This window comes from Palaemon carinicauda, chromosome 5, assembly GCF_036898095.1.
Source record: "Palaemon carinicauda isolate YSFRI2023 chromosome 5, ASM3689809v2, whole genome shotgun sequence".
NCBI lineage: Eukaryota > Metazoa > Arthropoda > Malacostraca > Decapoda > Palaemonidae > Palaemon > Palaemon carinicauda.
Window position 1 is genome coordinate 73,008,742 of NC_090729.1, and position 19,360 is coordinate 73,028,101.

At 39.5% G+C, this 19,360-nt stretch overlaps 1 protein-coding gene across 1 annotated transcript in view; it reads right to left on the minus strand.

The window, feature by feature from the left end:
* Positions 1–300: 300 nt before the first annotated feature.
* Positions 301–19,360, minus strand: part of LOC137641332 (snurportin-1-like) — a 289,974-nt gene continuing 270,914 nt past the window's right edge. Inside the window, exon 8 of the mRNA XM_068373778.1 lies at positions 301–614. Within this exon, the coding sequence (XP_068229879.1) occupies positions 525–614 (90 nt within the window). The 3' untranslated portion in view covers positions 301–524. The remainder of the gene's footprint in view (positions 615–19,360) is intronic.

A 19,360-nucleotide genomic window follows, 5' to 3' on the forward strand; every position in this document is an offset into this window, starting at 1 on the left:
TCTGCTTTGTCTTAATCCTATTATTTAGTACTCTACCATACACTTCCCCATACCTTAGTATGCCATAAATAGAAATAAAAGTTCAAGTAATAATAGTTTATTTTACAAAATAAAAGATATTCAAGTAGTTTGCCTTAATCAGTGGATTTGGAAAGCATGCAGAGACGGTAGTATCGATCAACTAATAAATGATAACAATGGAAATTAATATTCTTTATGCTTTTATTTCCAAATACGATACTAGTAAGTGAATATTACATGTACAGTATTAATATTGGATACAGTTAAGAGAAACATCACTTTTATTAAAATCCTGTTTATTTCAAACAACGCTGTAATTTCTTATCACAGTAAATGGATATATAGTTCGGGCAACGTCACAGCCTGGTCATAGACTAAATGACAGTATGCTAATTTTATATCTCATGTATGATGTGACGCCCTTGAAATTAGTTTCAAAAGTCGCATGATACACGAGTATATATGATATCTACTAATAAATAATATCATATTATATAAACCCTCTAAATGGTTCCAGATTCCATATCCTCTCCAACATTTTCTGATGTTGAGATACTCAGAGGATCATTATCCTGCACTGGAGTCACATCCATCTGAAATGAAAGTAAATATGATCTCTCAGATCTTGCACACACAATAATTAATTTTGTTTGCATCTATATAACATGCTATTCAAAATAATTTTCTAAATGGTACTTAGCTTCTATGTCTATATTTGCAAATATTTGTATATTGACTTGTATTAAATATAACTGTGCTCCAAACCAGCCGAATGGCAGCTTACCATTCAGTTTTATACACATGCATTGTGACTCTTCAATTTTATGCCATTATTTTTCATCAATTTCAATTCTGAAAAATTGCGGTAGTCACATGAAGAGGAATGGTCAAGATCTCCCAAGGAAAAAGCATAACCCAATATCTGGTGCTAAGTCTGGATTTTCATGTATTTAGTATGTTATTGTCTGCTTTACATCTGATATATATGGAATATTTTTGGTTAGTTACCGAATAGATGTTAAGATTATTTCTTATACTATTCATAATTTCCTAAAAAATACAACACCATTTCATCCCAGTTTCCAAAAGCAACCCTGACCAAAAATTTATATGCAATCAATCTCTCTCTCTCTCTCTCTCTCTCTCTCTCTCTCTCTCTCTCTCTCTCTGTGATAATTTTGCACATTTATATGTGTATTTCATATATATTCATATAAACTATAAATAACTCTTAATATTGTGTGCTCTCTCTCTCTCTGATAATTTTGCAGATTTATGTGTATATTTCATATATATTCATACAGCATACTGTAAGCTATAAATTCCAATTAATATTGGATTCCTTCTGTCTCGGGATCAGAGACACAAGGGGAACCCTATTTATGATAATAGCTTCTGGTCGGCCAAGGATTGGACCCAGGCCAAGGAAACTGAGATTCCAATGACTTACCACAAAGTGGCTCAGTAGTAAGTCACAGGAAACTCAGTTTCTTGTGTCCGGGTTTGATCCCATGGCTGACCAGAAGCTATTATCATAAAGTTAATTCCCCCTTGGGTCTGATCCCGAGGCAGAAAAAAATTTATATTAAGAGGTATATATATATATATATATATATATATATATATATATATATATATATATATATATTTATTAACATATATCACAAGCACACGTGATTTCAAACAATGTAAATATCACCCACGAATGGCATTTAATACCGAATTCTATCTTTGGGAATATATATCCACTTGGTTACCATAAAATGAATTCCAAGTGGATATATATTCCCAAAGATAGAATTCGGTATTAAATGCCATTCGTGGGTGATATTTACATTGTTTGAAATCACGTGTGCTTGTGATATATGTTCATCTATAATAACCATGTGTTGCAAACTCACGATTCAGCTATCATGGTGGAGATGGGTTTATTTCAAATCTATGAACAGATTTCTGAATTTGACAGGAATATGTACGGGGATTTGTCATAAAACTTTTATCTCTCTTGATAGCTCAGTCAGTAGTCTTCTGCAGGCATGGTTTCCAGCCAAAGAGGTGGGGGTTCGAATCTCCACCCGGCCAGAAGCTGTTACCATAAAATGAATTCCAAGTGGATATATATTCCCAAAGATAGAATTCGGTATTAAATGCCATTCGTGGGTGATATTTACATATATATATATATATATATATATATATATATATATATGTGTGTGTATATATATATATATATATATATATATATATATATATATATATACATATAAAATATAATATACTTGTTAAGCTACAACCCTAGTTGGAAAAGCAGGATGCTATAAGCCCAGGGGTCCTAACAAGGATAATAGCCCAGTGAGAAAAGGAAACAAGGAAAAATAAAATATCTTAAGAACAGTAACCACATTAAAATAAATATTTCTTATATAAGCTATAAAAAACTTTAAAAAAATAAGAGGAAGAGAAATTAGATAGACTAGTGTGCCCGAGTGTAACCTCAAGCAAGAGAACTCTAGGACAGTCAAAGACCATGATACAAAGACTATGGCACTACCCAAGACTAGAGAACAACTTGAATACTGGACATGGAGTGTATAAACTCGACGCCTTTATATGTAAAGAGATTTGTAAGCTATAGAAAAACTTTAACCACTTAATGTAGAACTAAATGTATTGTGAATAATTAATATCACTGTGAAATTAATATTTAGACCTAATCTACCATTCACTGAAGGGTACAATTATTTTATATAGTATGCATAAGTACATTGGCACTATATATGGTTATGCTAGATATAAGTATTGATATATACGAAATTATATGATTATGGTAATAATGTTATATGTACATATATATATATATATATATATATATATATATATATATATATATATATATATATATATATATATATATATATATATATAATATATATATATATAATATATATATATATATATATATATATATATATATATATATATATATATACATGTTAATCATGTGTAAAAACATGTATATGTAAGTCTATGTATGTGTCTGTATATGTATATCAGTATGTGTACACATATGTATATGTTTATGCATATATTATGCAAGTGTGTATGAATGCCTGTCTGTGTATATGTATGTATATGTCTTTTTATATATTTATATATAGATGTGTTCTATATATACATATAGTTTTGCTTATGTATTTATATAGATAAGGCTACCGCTATTCATATAAATACACTATATTGAAAGTCAAAACAAGAATTTACCGGTCACCAGAAATGACCCTTTTTGGCAGGTGTCTAATGAGGTTTGATCTCCGCCCAGTAAACACCTGATAACTGCCCAGGTAGGTGGTATGGGAGTTTCATTGTTCTATATGCCTTTATATGTATGTTCGTACGTTTACTGCCCCTATAAAATGTAAAGAAACCTCTCTTAATAAATCAGTCCTCTGAAGAAGTATCACGAAGCTAGTCAGGACTTAATCTTATATTTCGTATTTTCATTTTCCCCGTGGTTCTTCTGCATATATATATATATATATATATATATATATATATATATATATATATATATATATACATACATCCTAATTCATGTATATATGTGTGTTTTATATCAAGGTAAATGAACTCAATATTCATGAGTAATCCACAAAAACCTAAGTGTCAGCATATTTTGCAATGGTTGCATTTATGGAACGACGGCAGAAGTTAGTTGCCGGTGAGCACTCGAGTTGACAAGACCCTCACCTGAGAGGGTAGTTGTGTATTGTGTACTTACGAACGAACCTTTTGTAATAAATGAAGAAAACCCATATGCCGACGTCTCATTATCCGTCTGCATGGGTCATATTGGTGTCAGGTGTAAAAAATATGTCTGTTTGTGTATGCTGTGAGTGAAGTTGTTTTTTAAGCCGGTGAAATAAAAGTTCAAGATGCCAAAATGCACAAGGACTAACACAGCAGACGCTGCTGCTGCAGGAGATGACTACGAAGGAGCAGTGGGATATAGCATTCCCGATGAAGAATATAGACATGAAATTAGAATGCAAGAATTGGAAAATGTTAGATAATTTACAACAGTTAATAAACAGACCGTGGTGAAACGAGAACAGGAGCGGAGTACAACCACAGCATATCCGACGTACATGAACAAAATTCAAACGCACACAAGTGAAAGTAGACATGCACAGCCGAGTAAAGATACGCAAATTGTAGTTCGAAAGTTGCCAGAACTCCAGGCAAGTGTTAGGCCTTTCGATGATCAACGATCTAAAGAAGGGTTTCAAGCAATTGAGGTGTTTTTGAGAGACTTTGAAGAAGCTACATATGGGTGGCCGGAAAGAGAAAAAGTAATTCAAATAATTAGATTGCTGAAAGATGCTCCGGCAATGGAAGTAATGTGTTGGCCACAAGAAAGTTTAAGAAATTATACTAAAATAAAACGACATTTGAGAAGTATGCCTTGCCTGATGCGAGAAAGGGAGACCTAAAAGAAAATTACAAACCCAAAATACGGGAAGGTGAATCTGTTCTTAGTTGTGCAACTCACAATTTTCGGGGTTGTGATTCATTTGCTACCCGGAGTGCCAATCTCCCAGAAGGTGATAAAAAGGCAATTGTCCGTAAACATATTCACAGATTAGTAAACCCATATTTATGTGGTTATTTTTTCGATGACTATCGCTCGTTAGCAGACATAGTGAGTGCGATACAAAACCTTTTAGACAGTTTGCCAAAAGAAAAAAGGACTGGGAATAACGGGGCCTATTCCGAGAAGTTGGCAGCCATGAGAGGAAGTCGACCCCCAAAGAGTGGTAAGAGGAATGCAGTCAGAAGATTAGCAGAATCTTCAGATGTTGGCACTGTGGGGGAGAGGGGCACCGACGAGTGGAGTGGAGTGGGGCACTCCCCCCGCTGTTACACTTGTCAGGCCTACGGTCATTTATCTCGAAAGTGCCCTGCAAAAAACGCCCAGGGCGGGCGGGGTGGGGCACACGCACACCTCCCCCCGCCCAACGTCCAAGGAAAAGGAAACAGAGGAAGGGGGAGACGAGGGAGTTTGATGCCCCCCGCATGACATCACAAGCAGTAGCCGAGGAAGCAGTGCTTTTTGGCGTGTTTAGGAAACGCATGATATAAAATCGCCTTTAATATTTGTGCCTGTTTTAGTTTAGGGTACTGTAGTACATGCATTAGTGTTCTGTACGTTAAAGGGTAGTTTGTTCACAGTACTACATACAAGGGAAGGTTTTAAAAGTCTGAATATACATGTTAAATAAATACGTAAATATGGTGTCACTACTTCGCGGATTTTCACCTATCGCGGTCGGGTCTGGAACCTATCTACCGCAATAAACGAGGGATCACTGTATTGTCCAAACAATTAAGTGTCAACTATATCCATTGTTTGTAAGCATACAATAATATGAGGTTTATTTAAATAAGTAAGTAAGAGAACTCTGGTATATTTAATGTGCTAATTGTAGGGCGAAAAAGGACGCAATTACACTCTAACAGGCATTTATTTCGAATAAATGATTAAATGGAATAACGAGTGTAACAAATGTAACGTGTTAAAGGAATTACATGTGCAACATATACAGAAAATATTTTTCTCCCTGAAAGGGAAGAAAAGATGAGTGCCACTTTAAAACTGAAAATTTGGATAAATTTTCCCAATATAAATTCTGTAAATGTTGTATACTATCAACACTGTACTATGTACACACGACATAAGTGTTATCTATATAATTCCACACCTGAGATTTTGAACAGTCTTAGTGTCACCATGGTGACACTCACTTAAAAGGTATTGCACTGGAAGTGCCAACACCTTTTCACCCTAATTGATAGTCCGAATCAATTAACCGTTCATCGCAGCACTAGACGACAGGTTTTAATACACTACCTGCCGCTACCACATAAATGCTTCAGTTCGTGGACTTGCTTAGCGTAGTGTTTGTAGAACACTCTGGATGATTTCCATCCCGTATATGAGCGAAGACGCTCAAAGTCCATATACTGGAAAAAGTTCAGTGATGAAGCAATTTTCCTCGGATCATGACCTGCGGGTGTACTTTCAGGATCCCCTCTGTGAATGACGTTGGTGAGCTTCACCCTCAGTTGTTTTAGGGATAAGTTTGATCCTGAGGTTCCTCCTTTGAAGAGCTGTCCTACCCTGAAGTCTGAAGTTCTATGAGGATAGACCTTTAGACACTCTACTGGACATAGAGAGACATCTTCCTTCAGAGGGCAGATTCTCCAGGGACCCCATCTTTTAGTGGGTAGCTCTTTCTTGGCGAGAAAAGCTGGATCAGGAAAGAGATTCAGTTCTCCCACTTCTGTGAACTGAATGTGGCCCTCATTTCTTGATAGGGGTACTATTTCACTAACTCTAGCCCCTGAGGCTATAGCGAACAGGAAAATAACCTTCTGGGTTAGATCCTTGAGAGAACAATCTTCATTGTTCACAGATGAAGCATAATGTCGGACCTTGTCCAAAGACCATGAAGTAACAGGCCTAACTCTAGCACATGCCTTCGGGATCTTGTTAACTTCTTCCTCACGATGGGTCACATGTGTGACCCTTTTTTTTGGGGGGGGGGACATATATATTACGATGGGTCACATGGGTGTCCCAAAATTCTATAAAATCTTCATTAGACATAAACAAAGTTGGAATGGCCACGATATATTAGTTTCCCCTATTCGTAATGCCTGTGGAGATTATACTCGTCTACAATAGAAAATGGGATTTTCCAGAGTAAAACAAAACCGGGCATTCATCCTACTCATAGCAGTATCGCCAGCGGTTGCGTGTGAGTTGTTGGAGGCGGACATACGAACGTTTTCTGACGTGCCTTTGCCATTTTTGTGTATATTACATAATGTCTGACATAGAAGTTTTGGACAGTGATGATTCATATCATCCAGAGGATGATATGGAGGATTCAGACAGTGAAGATTATGCGTCAATGAAAAGTGATATCCATGAAAGTGATGACGACACATTCATATCTTTAGGGGGCGGATGGTCACGTGTTAAAGTTTTTGCCGATAAGAGGCCTAACCCTCTAACCCCCCTAAGGCAGGCACCATCAAGAGATTCATCCTGAAAGCTGTTGAAATAATTGAGACTCACAGTCCAAAAGGAATTGAAGTAAGAGAGAAATATACTGCTGCAAACCCTAGAGCAGGCTGCAAAAAGGAAGGTAGAGGAAGTAATTCATGCATTTATCCAGCTTCCTCCTACACCAGGAGGCAATCAAAAACCCCGGAAGCGGTGCAGAGTATGCAAGGTTGAGAAAAAAACCTGGTATTGCTGCGATGGATGCCCCGGGAAACCAGGCATTTGTAGCACTGAGCATTTCAAGGAATGGCACAAAGATGTTGGTGGTGTTCCATCCACATCACAATAAATGTGGTTTGTTACATGTTTGTAAATAATGAATATGTGAAAAAAAATGAAGTGAAAAAAGTAAAATAAAAAAAAATAGCATCACAAAATTCTAATTGTACTTAGTAATAGTAAGATAATTGCTTTTTTGTAAATATCCATATTTTTGTGAACAATGAAAATTTGTGTTCGTAAATAAAAATAAGTGACACTGCCACTTGAATATGTGTATATATATATATATATATATATATATATATATATATATATATATATATATATATACATATATATATATATATATACATATATATATATATATATATATATATATATATATATATATATATATATATACATATATATATATATACATATACATATACATATACATACATATATATACAGTATATATATATATATATATATATATATATATATATATATATATACATATATATATATATATATATATATATATATATTATTTTCTTGATGACGCTCGTCACAAAGAGGTCGATCTGCAGTTCCGGGACTTGTTCCAAGATGGAAGAGAATAAGTCTGCATCTGTGGACCATTCTGACTCTATCGGCTTGAGCCTGAGTAGAGCATCTGCTGTCACATTGCGGATCCTTTATAAGTGAACTGCTGATAGGTGCCATCTCTCTACACATAGGATGGCCAACATCGCATGGATTATATGGGACAATCTCGAGCCTTGTCGGTTCAGACATCTCACTATCACTTTGCTGTCCAAGATGAACCTGTAGAGGGCTGATCTGCGAGGGGAGAGTTTTCCCAACATCAAAAGGACTGCCATGGCTTCCAAAATGTTGATGAGAAAGGCCTTGAACAGAGATGACCAAGTCCCTTGGACTTTCCTCTGATGGGAGTAAACTCCCCATTCTTCCGTCGAGGCATCCATGTGGATGGTCATCGACGGCCGAGGTGGTTGCAAGGGCACGGTCCTCATTATGCTCTTGGCCTTCGACCAAGGGTTGAGAAGTGATCCAAATCAGGCCGATATTGGTCATTTTTTATCTCTTTGAGGGTTTGATGCGTATCTTCTCCAGAGTCTGGACGCATCTTTCAGCTGTGCTCATAGCACCGGGTCTGTTACTGCTGCGAACTGGAGAGAGCCCAGTACTCTTTCCTGTTGGCGTCTTAAAATCCTGTCGGATTACAGTAGTCTCTTGACAGACCCTGCTATCTCCCTCCTCTTCCTTGAGGGGAGTGGAGAGATAATGTGACCTCATGTTCCGATGGTTTTCCAGCCATTGAAACCTTTGAGCTGGAGAGTCGAGACTTCTTGAAGTTGATTTTTAATCCCAGATGTTCCAGGAACTGGGTTACTTCTTTGGATGCTTGCAGACCAGCCGTTTCAGATGCTGCCTGCACCAGCTAGTCGTCCAGGTACTCTGCTACCTGAACAGTTTCTAGGCATAGTTGTTACACGACTGCGTCTGCGGGTTTCATGAAGATACTTGGAACTATGTTTAGTCCGAAGAGTATGGTTCTTAGAACATACTTTATCTTCTGTAACTTGAATCCTAGGTAAGAGGAGAGGGGGCGACTGACTAGAAGGCGCCAATAGGCATCTGTCAGGTCTCTCGAGACTGTGGACGCCCCTTTTTGTAATAGGGTCCTTATGTGGTGAAGGATTAACATCCTGACCTTGCTGTTTTATATGAACTTGTTGAGTGGCGACAAGATCAGAATGAGACTGAGTTTTCCTGAGTCCTTCTTGGGAACACAAAACAGCCTTCCCTGGAATTTGATGGACTTTGCTTTCCCTATAACTTGTATGCTCAAGAGCTATGGTGTATATTCTTCTAATATGGGGTTGGAGTGTTGGAAGAGTTGAGGAAATGATGGTGGAGACTTGTTCCGTTTCCATCCTAGTCCAATCTTGATTAGGCCGTGGGCCCAAGGATCGGAGGTCCAACGATCCTGAATTTGTTGGAGCATCCCTCCTACCAGAAGCATCTCCTTGCTTCAATTGATCGGAGGATTTACATCCTTGACAGTCTACCTGGGGCACCGTGGTCATAGAAACTGTGGGATGTTGTTGAGCAAGCCGAGGGGAAAGTCTAGACTTCTTCGTCTTCCTTTTAGGTTGGGGACCCACATCCGAGGAAGACTTCCTCTTTGAAGAGATGCCCCACTTCTGGAGAAGGTTCCTATTCTCTGTGATGGCATTCTCGACTACCTCTTTGACTACTTCCTTCGGAAAGAGGTCTTTACCCCAAATGTTAGAAGATATCAGCTTCCTGGGTTCATGTTTCACTGTTGCAGCAGCGAACACAAACTCTCTACAGGCTCTCCTAGCCTTCATGAAAGCATAGAGGTCCTTTACTAGGGTGGCCATATGCATCTTGGCCAGGACCGTTAGCATATCTGGGGTACTTCGTTGGCCTGCACACATCTCTATGCAGTTTTGTAGGGATAAAGAGGCTGCAAGTCTCTCGTTCGTCTCTTGTTCCTTGCACAAGAGAAAGTCAGAAAGTTAAGGGAGATTCTCGCCAAACTGTCGTCCAGCGATGTCCGCGTCCAGTTTCCCTGCTGAGAAGGTTAGGTGGATTTCCTTCCATTCCTTCTCTTGCATGGGCAAGGGTAACGACAGAGGCCTGCACTCCTCTAGTGCAGGGCATGCTTTGCCTGCCTCCACTGCCTTGGCGACAGATTTAAATGCCTTCAATGTAAAGGGGAAGGCTATTGAAGCAGGAGCAAGAAAGGTAGGATGTTTCTTGCTCAAGGTGGACACTTTCGACACCGAATAGCCCGCCTTACTCAGGCTACTTGACAAGAGAGACTGTGCCTTATCATGATCCAAAACCATGACCTCCCTCGGTTCCGTCTCCTCTTTTGACATTGGTTCATGCTTCAGTCGAATGAAGCAATCAGAGTGAGCGTTGAAGCTTGGCCAAAACTGGATGTCGTATAAGGGGACAGCTCCCATCTTCTCTGAGATGTAGAGTTTGCCGTTCAAAATCGGCATAAACTCCGCATACCTCCAGGGATTGGTTTTGGAGCAGGTCGGGAGGTCTTGGTCTCTGGGTCGCTTGTATGACCCTCGGGAGGCAATAAGTGAAGCTTCACGGAGCTTTCTCTTGAGTTTCGCTTTCTTTGTTTCGTCTCGTTTGCGAATGTTCTTCATTAAATCCGTAAAATGGGCCAGCACCCGGCTTATGTTGTCCAATGGAGGGGTAGAAGGTGAAGACGTCGAGGGTAGCGGCTCCGGTGCTGGCACAAACGGAAGGAACTCCGACTCGACATCATCATCTTCTTTCAGAGGTAGAGTAGACTCCTCCTCGAGATGATCCTTTAAAAGATCCTTTTCAGTATCCATAGACACTTCCGACATCCTTACCTCCTGGTGGATGTCCATACTTTGCAATGCCTCCCTGACATCCATCTCGATGGCAATCTGGATGCCGAGAGGAGTGAGTCGTGCTTGGGGCACAACCATCTCACTGCCCACTTTTGCGAACAGTAAGCTACGCATCCTATCGTTAGGTAGGTATGGTCCCGGAGAGTTCTTCTGGAACCTTCTTACCAACTTGCGCAGCTTTTTATGTGCCGCATCCCTCGACTCCGTTGACTTGGGGTCTTCGAAACCTTCGGTCACCAAGGTCCGGCAGATATTGCAGACTTGGGGGTCCCAATATTGCAGGGATTCAGTAATGATGGTGCAGGGGGCATGAGACCTGCACGCTTTATGACTGTAGAAATACTTACTGTACTCCTAAGATTGCAGAAGATCGCATCGCATTCCATCTGGTGTTCCTCCGGTAAAGAAAGGAAAATAAAATGAGTATACGATTGTTTATCTCACATGATAAACAGATATGCAATTATTCATATTTAAATCATTATAGCTTAGGATAGTAAGCTAAAAAGAAAAAGGGAAAGACACATACTTGTGTATCCCTCCCCCCAATATTAAAGATTTGGAGTTTCCTTTATCAGGACAACTCAAAAGAGAAGGGTTCTAACCTCTCGGGATAGAAAAGTGTACACTGCCACTGACCCTTATAAATATCTAATATTGTAGGGTAAGTATTAACTGATTTCCAATCAGAATATTGAAGGAGTTCTATTTTTTCAATACAGAGTTGGTCCCAGCAAAAGACTGTACAGGGGTGCACAGGGTATGTTGGAAATTAACTACTGTATAATAAATACTATAGTTTTCTGTTTGCAGTATATACTATATTGCAAATATACTGGCTACTATATCATCATATACTGTAGTTCAGCCGGTGTGTTGCCAGCATGGCTAGCACCTGGCGGCACAGTCCAGCCGGCGACATATTAGAAAAGACACATACTTGTGTATCCCACCCAGCCAATCGCTGTGACCTCCCCTTCCAATACTATGACTATAGAGTTTCCTAATCAGGGAAAACTCAGAGGAGAAGGGTTCTAACCTCTAGGGAAAGAAAAGTGTACTACCACTGACCCTTCTAAACATTGGAGGGAAAATATAAACTGATTTCTAATCAGAGTATTGAAGGAATTTTATTCTTTCAATATAGGATTGTTCTAAGCAAAAGACTGCAAGGATACACAAAATATGTTAGAAAATAACTACTGTATAATATATGCAATAGTTTTCTATCTGAAGTATATACTATACTGCAAATATACTGGCTACTGTAAAATCTTATACTATAGTTCAGCCGGCATGTTGCCGGCAGGGCTAGTACCTGGCGGCACTAGCTGACAGAGAGAGAAAAAGCATGGAGTGAAGGGCTGCCTTATTAAAATGTATGTTTACACAAAATAAGGATGTAAGTATATAATCTTACTGCTTCCTCCAAAAAGAAGGTTCAAATGGAAAAGGAGAATGCATCATTCAGGCTTCCATCCAGCTACAAGATCCATTGCCAGCATTGCCGGTCTCAGGACTGTGGATGGCAGTCCAAGGGAGGACCGAAGAACCTTCAGCAGCAGAAGTCTCTCCCACCAGCAGCCGTCATAGCCGGCACAACCTTCCCGGATCCTTGTGTCCATAAGGGAAAGACTGAGTGACTAAACAGCTGCTTATGTAGGGGTTCGGCCCGCCCCCAACCCACCCGGCAAGCGGTGAGATTGCAGGACGACGGCCACAGGATTGCGATGGCTAAGTCATTGCTAAAGGACAGAGAGGGAAGGGAAAAGGGTCCTGTATCAAGTGTAGAAGAAGGCGGCAGGATTGCCGCCACTTCCACACAAAAGTGAAACAATGTTTCAGTATTGGTGCCATCCTAGGCGGCAGAAGAATAACTATTCTTCGGCCTACGGTCTGCCGAATCTGTCAAGTGTAGAAGGAAGTGGCAGGATTGCCGCCGCCTCCACACAAGAGAGAAACAATGTTTCAGTATCGGCGACATTCTAGGCCGCAGAAGAATACTATTCTTAAGCCTAGGGTCTGCCAACACAGGAATAGTCTTCTAGACCGCAGGGGAGAAGGTGGCGGCATCATACTACCACTTCAGGTGCGGCCTAGGGAGGCTTAGCATGCTATGCCGGCAGCTTTAAGCGGGCAGAGGAGTGACTACTCACCCTGCAGCTCTGCCACCGGCAAATAGACTGAATACTCTGAGGTTCTGTCGAAAACCAAAGCCGGGACCTCGCCAGCAAAGGTGGGAGACAGAAAACCATAGCCTAGTCAAGCCGGAGTGCACTACTCTACGGCAAGACCAAAAAAGGTTGCCGCCTACGGCAGCACTCAGTAGGAAGGAGGGATTACCCTTAAATCTCCACAGGAGACAAGTATCGAGTTATATAATTCTAAGAGATGTACTATCTCCCGTTGAATCAATAAAATGATACACGAGAATAAACGGGGATAATGTCTGAAAGTATACTACAGTGCCTAGGCTAGGTAGCCTAGCGCAGACGAGATCTCGGTTACCTAAATCGCCGAAACTCTTAACATATACGATCGACAACAGAAAGAGGAAATTATGCATAAAATATCTTTACTAGTATAATTGTGCCTAAATAGCTTTCATAATTTATCAATGCTATTACAACCGAGCAAGTCGTTCTGCTAACTAAATAACATATACATAACGAACGACAGCACCCATGGCGCCTCCGGTGACAGGCTTAGCTCCTTAACACAAAAATTACTCTAATTTCACTGTGAAACGAGAGCTAACAATTATACACTGTAAGGAATCAATATTCAACTTTCCACACTGTAAGGAATCAATATTCAACTTTCCAGAGGCAAAATAAGCTGTAGATTGCATAATAAATCCTCACAAAAGCGATCAAAAACGTTAGATCAACAGGGAACACCACCGTACGAAATCGCTACAAAAAGAGGAATAACCGCCATCTAGATACTCAATAGTAGTATGGGAGGAAGGGTAACCTTGATAACGGCTCCCCTTCTATTTTTGCCACTCTTCCCCCTCGAGGCCAAAACGCTATTCGGGGTGAAGATTGCTATGTGTCGTATCAAGATATACGTTCCCTGATTTATGCAATATTTTTAAGAGGAATTTTAAGGATATACGCACCAGGAGTTAGAATTCTGGAGACTTAAAGGTAAATTCTCTGGGAATATCACTGTAGTCAAAATATCCCTTAGGGAGCTACTTATAGGAACCTTCCATCCATCAGGACGATATGGCTTGAGACCAATATATATATATATATATATATATATATATATTATATATATATATATATATATATATATATATATATATACAGTGAGCCCTCGCTACTTCGCGGTTCGACCATCGCGGATTCACCACTTCGCGGATTTTTTTCATAACCCATACAGTATATATAAACATATCGCGGATTTTCCGGAAATTTCGAAAATACCGCAATATATGAAGACCCCAAATACGATATTTCGTTACCTGTAATTCCATTAATACTGTAATTAGTAATATCTGCTCTTACTGATTGTTTATTGCATTACATATGACATATAATTCAGTACAGAATGAAATAAAACACGAAAAGAGAATGTGATCATACGATAAATCAGTATACAGTACGTAGTAAAATTAAATCAAACATGAAACGCAAATCAGATGCAGTCATACCATATTAGAATGGTGTAAGGCTGCTGATGGCTACTACTGTACTACAAATGTAATGGATGTGCATCTTTTCCATGAATCTTTTGTATGTATACGTACGTAGTACTGCATCCAATAATATTTTTTGTTGCAAAAATCACATCTTGAATAAGCGTACGAGAGAGAGAGAGAGAGAGTGAGAGAGAGAGAGAGAGAGAGAGAGGAGAGAGAGAGAGAGAGAGAGAGAGAGAGAGAGATTGACACACACAGAATGAGAAATGAAACAAAAACAGTGATGAGAGAGAGAGAGATAGAGAGAGAGAGAGAGAGAGAGAGAGAGAGAGAGATATCCAATAAAACACACAATAGGACAAGAAACAAAAACAGTGATTAGAGAGAGAGAGAGAGAGAGAGAGAGAGAGAGAGAGAGAGAGAGAGAGAGAGAGAGAGAGAGAGAGGAGAGAGAGAGAGAGAGAGAGAGAGACATATCCTACAACAAAACAAGCGTAAAATGGCGTACGTAAAGCTGTACTGTATACGTAGGGTACCTTGTACTTTGAATTGGTAACTACTACGTAGCATATAAGACGGATTGTGATTGGTTCAAGCGCTGATAGATGACGAATCAGAACCCAAGTTTTGTAATCTAGCCTGTGATTGGTGTTTTGACCGCTTCTCCTACCCGCAGCATCTTTTCGCGGCCACTTTGTCTGCCGCTCTCTCGCTGTGTAGATGTTGCTGCGTTATTGTGAACTTTAATCAGTGCTGTGGGTGTGACTTTTTTAAGTTGAACTTTTTGTTGAACTTTCTGTTAAACCCTACTGTACAATGGCTCCCAAGCGTTCTGCTTCTCCTAAGTCTGGTAGTGAGCCTAAACGCCACCGAAAGATGATGACGATTGCTGAGAAGGTGACGCTTCTCGATATGTTAAAAGAAGGCAGAAGTTACGCGGCCGCAGCCCGCCATTTTGGACTGAACGAATCCACTGTTCGCTACATCAAGAAGGATGAGGCGAACATTAGAAAGACAGCTGCCATCACCTTTAGCAGATCAGCGAAGTGAGTCGTTACCACGCGTAATAAAACGATCGTACGCATGGAAGGTGCTTTAGCAGTGTGGATTGCCGACTGCCGGAAAAAGAACATAGCCTTGGATACGAACACCATCCGAACCAAGGCTTTGAGCTTGTATGAGAATTTTGCGGCAAAGGAACCTCAAGAAGACGATGGCGACCATGCTGAAGATGATGATGTAGATGAACCTCAACCAGGGACATCCACTGATTCCCAGCCTCAGAAACAAAATTTTTCCGCCAGCAAAGGATGGTTCGTGAAGTTTCAGAAACACTTCGGCCTGAAAAGCGTTTCCCTGCGTGGCGAGGCTGCTTCCGCTGACACTGCCGCTGCTGAAACTTACGCGAACGAGACTTTCAAGAACATTATCACTGAAGGTGGATACAAGCCGGAACAAGTGTTTAATATGGATGAGACCGGCTTGTTTTGGAAGAGAATGCCATCGCGAACTTTCCTGTTCAAAGAAGAAGCCAAAGCCTCTGGCTTTAAAGCGTTCAAAGATCGCGTAACCCTCGTGATGTGTGGCAATGCTGCTGGATTTTTGCTAAAGCCGGGGCTTATTTACAAGTCGAAAAACCCTCGCGCTTTGAAAAATAAAAATAAGAATCTCCTTCCCGTGTACTGGATGCATAATCAAAAAGCATGGATTACGAAGATGCTGACCTCTAACTGGTTCCACCAGTGTTTTATCCCGCAAGTCAGCAAATATCTCTTAGAGAAGGGCTTGCCATTCAAGATCCTTCTTATGGATAACACTGGTGGACACGCAACTGACCTGTCGCATGAGGGCATTCAGGTTGAGTTCCTGCCACCCAACACACGTCATTAATTCAACCGATGGACCAGGGGGTTATCAGGGCGTTCAAGGCCCTCTACACGAAGAATACCTTGGCGGACCTCGTTGCGTGTGTGGATGCTGCCCAAGAAGATGAAGATGAAAATTTCAATTTGAAGGCTACTGGCAGAAGTACACAATAGCCACGTGCCTGCAGAACATTCAGAAGGCACTGCAAGAAATGAAACCTGCAACCATTAATGCGAGCTGGAAGAAGTTGTGGCCCCAGATTGTTTACGACGACGAGGGATTTACACCGTCTGAAATTGAACACTCTGCAATACGCAAATCTGTGCAGTTGGCTGCGATAATTGGAGGTGAAGGGTTTGGCGACATGACGACTGAAGACGTCGACGAGTTGTTGGACTGCCATTCCCAGCCGCTAACTGACGCAGACCTAGAAGACCTGACGAAATCGGCCAGTGAAGAAGAAAGTGAAACGCAGGAAGAGACCCAAGAAAATGTCGAAGAAACGGGCTTAACATTAGAACGGCTTGCCAAGCTCTGCAACCATGTGAAGGAGGTGAAAGAAATGTCGCAAGAGTGGGACGAGGATATGGTTCGGTCTATGCAATTCTGCAACAAGATCGATGACATCATGACTCCCTACAGGATGCTCTTCGAGCGAAAAAAGAAGCAGCGGCAACAACTTCCGATCACAATGTTCTTCCAGCCTCGCAAAAAAGAGCCAGTTCCTCCTGCTAGTACGCCTTTGGAAGAAATTGAAGAAGTATCCCAGGAAGAAGTTGAAGAGGTGTCCCAGGAAAAGACCTCCGTCTGAAGAGACGTAAAATACTATCATTGGCTGCACAGTAGAAGACATCATCAGCTTCATCATCATCATTTCTACTGTGCAGCAAATTCATCGCCATCATCATTCAAGTTTTTCTTCAACTTCTTTCGTGGTGAGTACAGTAACAATCTTTATTTTTTTACTTTAATATTCTAACATTTTAATATTTGTGCCTGTCTATGTTTAGTATGCATTAAGTTAAAGGGAAGGTTTTAAAAGTCTGAATATACATGTTATAACCTATCATATTTTTTTTGTTTAAAATTTACATTTACTGTACGTACGTAAAACAACTCTCTCTCTCTCTCTCTCTCTCTCTCTCTCTCTCTCTCTCTCTCTCTCTCTCTCTCTCTCTCTCTCTCTCTCTCTCTCGTAAATTGTTTTCCTGCTTTGCTACGTATGTACTGTATGATTTTATATAGATAGGGTGAATAATATTTGTAATAACACATTTTCTAAAAGCTTTTACTGTAATATCATTATTTATCACTTTCATCATGCGCGTTAAATGCCTTCGTTTGTTTACTGAGCGTGGTTTTTTACTGAGCGTACTTTATGACGCCGTCGTTTCAGGCGGCGTCATAAAGAAAAACATTTCATTTGGAAGTCCTAAGAAAAATTAAGTAAAACATTGGTAAATAACAAAATCAACATACTGTACTGAATAATCAATATAATCGATGCAAAAACTAACCTATACACAGATGTGTAAATGAGTTTGTTTCTTCATTATGATCAGAGATAAACATAAACAAAACATAGGTTGCCATTTTTTATCGTGCTTTTTGGCGTGTTTAGGAAACGCATGATATAAAATCGCCTTTAATATTTGTGCCTGTTTTAGTTTAGGGTACTGTAGTACATGCATTAAGTGTTCTGTACATTAAAGGGTAGTTTGTTAACAGTACTACGTACAAGGGAAGGTTTTAAAAGCCTGAATATACATGTTAAATAAATACGTAAATATGGTGTCACTACTTCGCGGATTTTCAGCTATCGCGGTCGGGTCTGGAACCTATCTACCGCAATAAACGAGGGCTCACTGTATATATATACCGTATTTCCCGTGTGATAAGACGCTACAAGTGGTAAGACACACCTTTAAATTAGCAAGGCAGTTTTAGAAAAAGAAAATTGAAGATTTAAAACTTCTTAGCAGAAATTCATGGTCAGCAACTCTAGCGTGATTATTGTCTGGCACAGTAACTTTTCTTATTTTGGGTGCATTATGAAATGTTCAAGTTAATATTTATTAGCTATATGCGGATTATCCCAATTCCATTACATATTGTTATAAGAAACAACTAAACCAGTCATAGTTTCCACCAAAAATACACGTTTACTCAAAGTGTTTGGTGTTTTAAGTGTTGTTTACATGAAAGCAGTGTTGCCAAAGGTTCTCTATAAAATTTTGGTAAAGATGTAAAATTCTAGTAATAGTTCCAAAATTCCTCATATACCCTATAAATTTTCACACAAAATGTGGTTATTGATTATATTCTATAAATTCTTTTAGGTGGAATACTTTCACTACTGTTTATATGATTCTGGGTCTAGTTAATTTTTTGCTAACTTGGTAATACTGCACTCAACTAACAGAAGTTTTTTCCAAGGACCTATTCAGCAACTGTCTGTTTGTATTATTTCAGAACTCAGAAAACAGAGTCATTATCAATATATTTCTTTATTACAAAATATCAACAAAATATGATGAAATAGATATATACTGAATAAACAACTATGTCAAAGTGTCGTCTGCTAAGAGACCACAAGTTGGCATGTTTACTTGTGGAAGGGTGTTACCGAGTCATCCGCTGATTACCAAAATAAACTATTAATTTGCTACTGTACTTCATTAAATGAAGTGCAATATAAAAATGAATGAATATATACTATATGAATGATAATTGTAGGTTTATATTCTATCTCTCGTGAGTTTGAGAGCTTGTATGTCAATAGAATGGTGTTTGAGGGGTGTCAAACTCCCCTATACAACTTTTTCCTAGTGTTAAGACGCAGGGTGATTTAGAGGGACATTTTTCGTGAAAAAAAGGTGCGCCTTATGACACAGGAAATACGGTACAGTGGTACCTCTACATACGAATTTAATCCGTTCCACAACCGACTTGGGATGTAGAAAATGATCGGATGTAGAAACGAACTTATTCTAACTTACACTAAGTGAACTTTAACTTAACTTAGCTCATTTA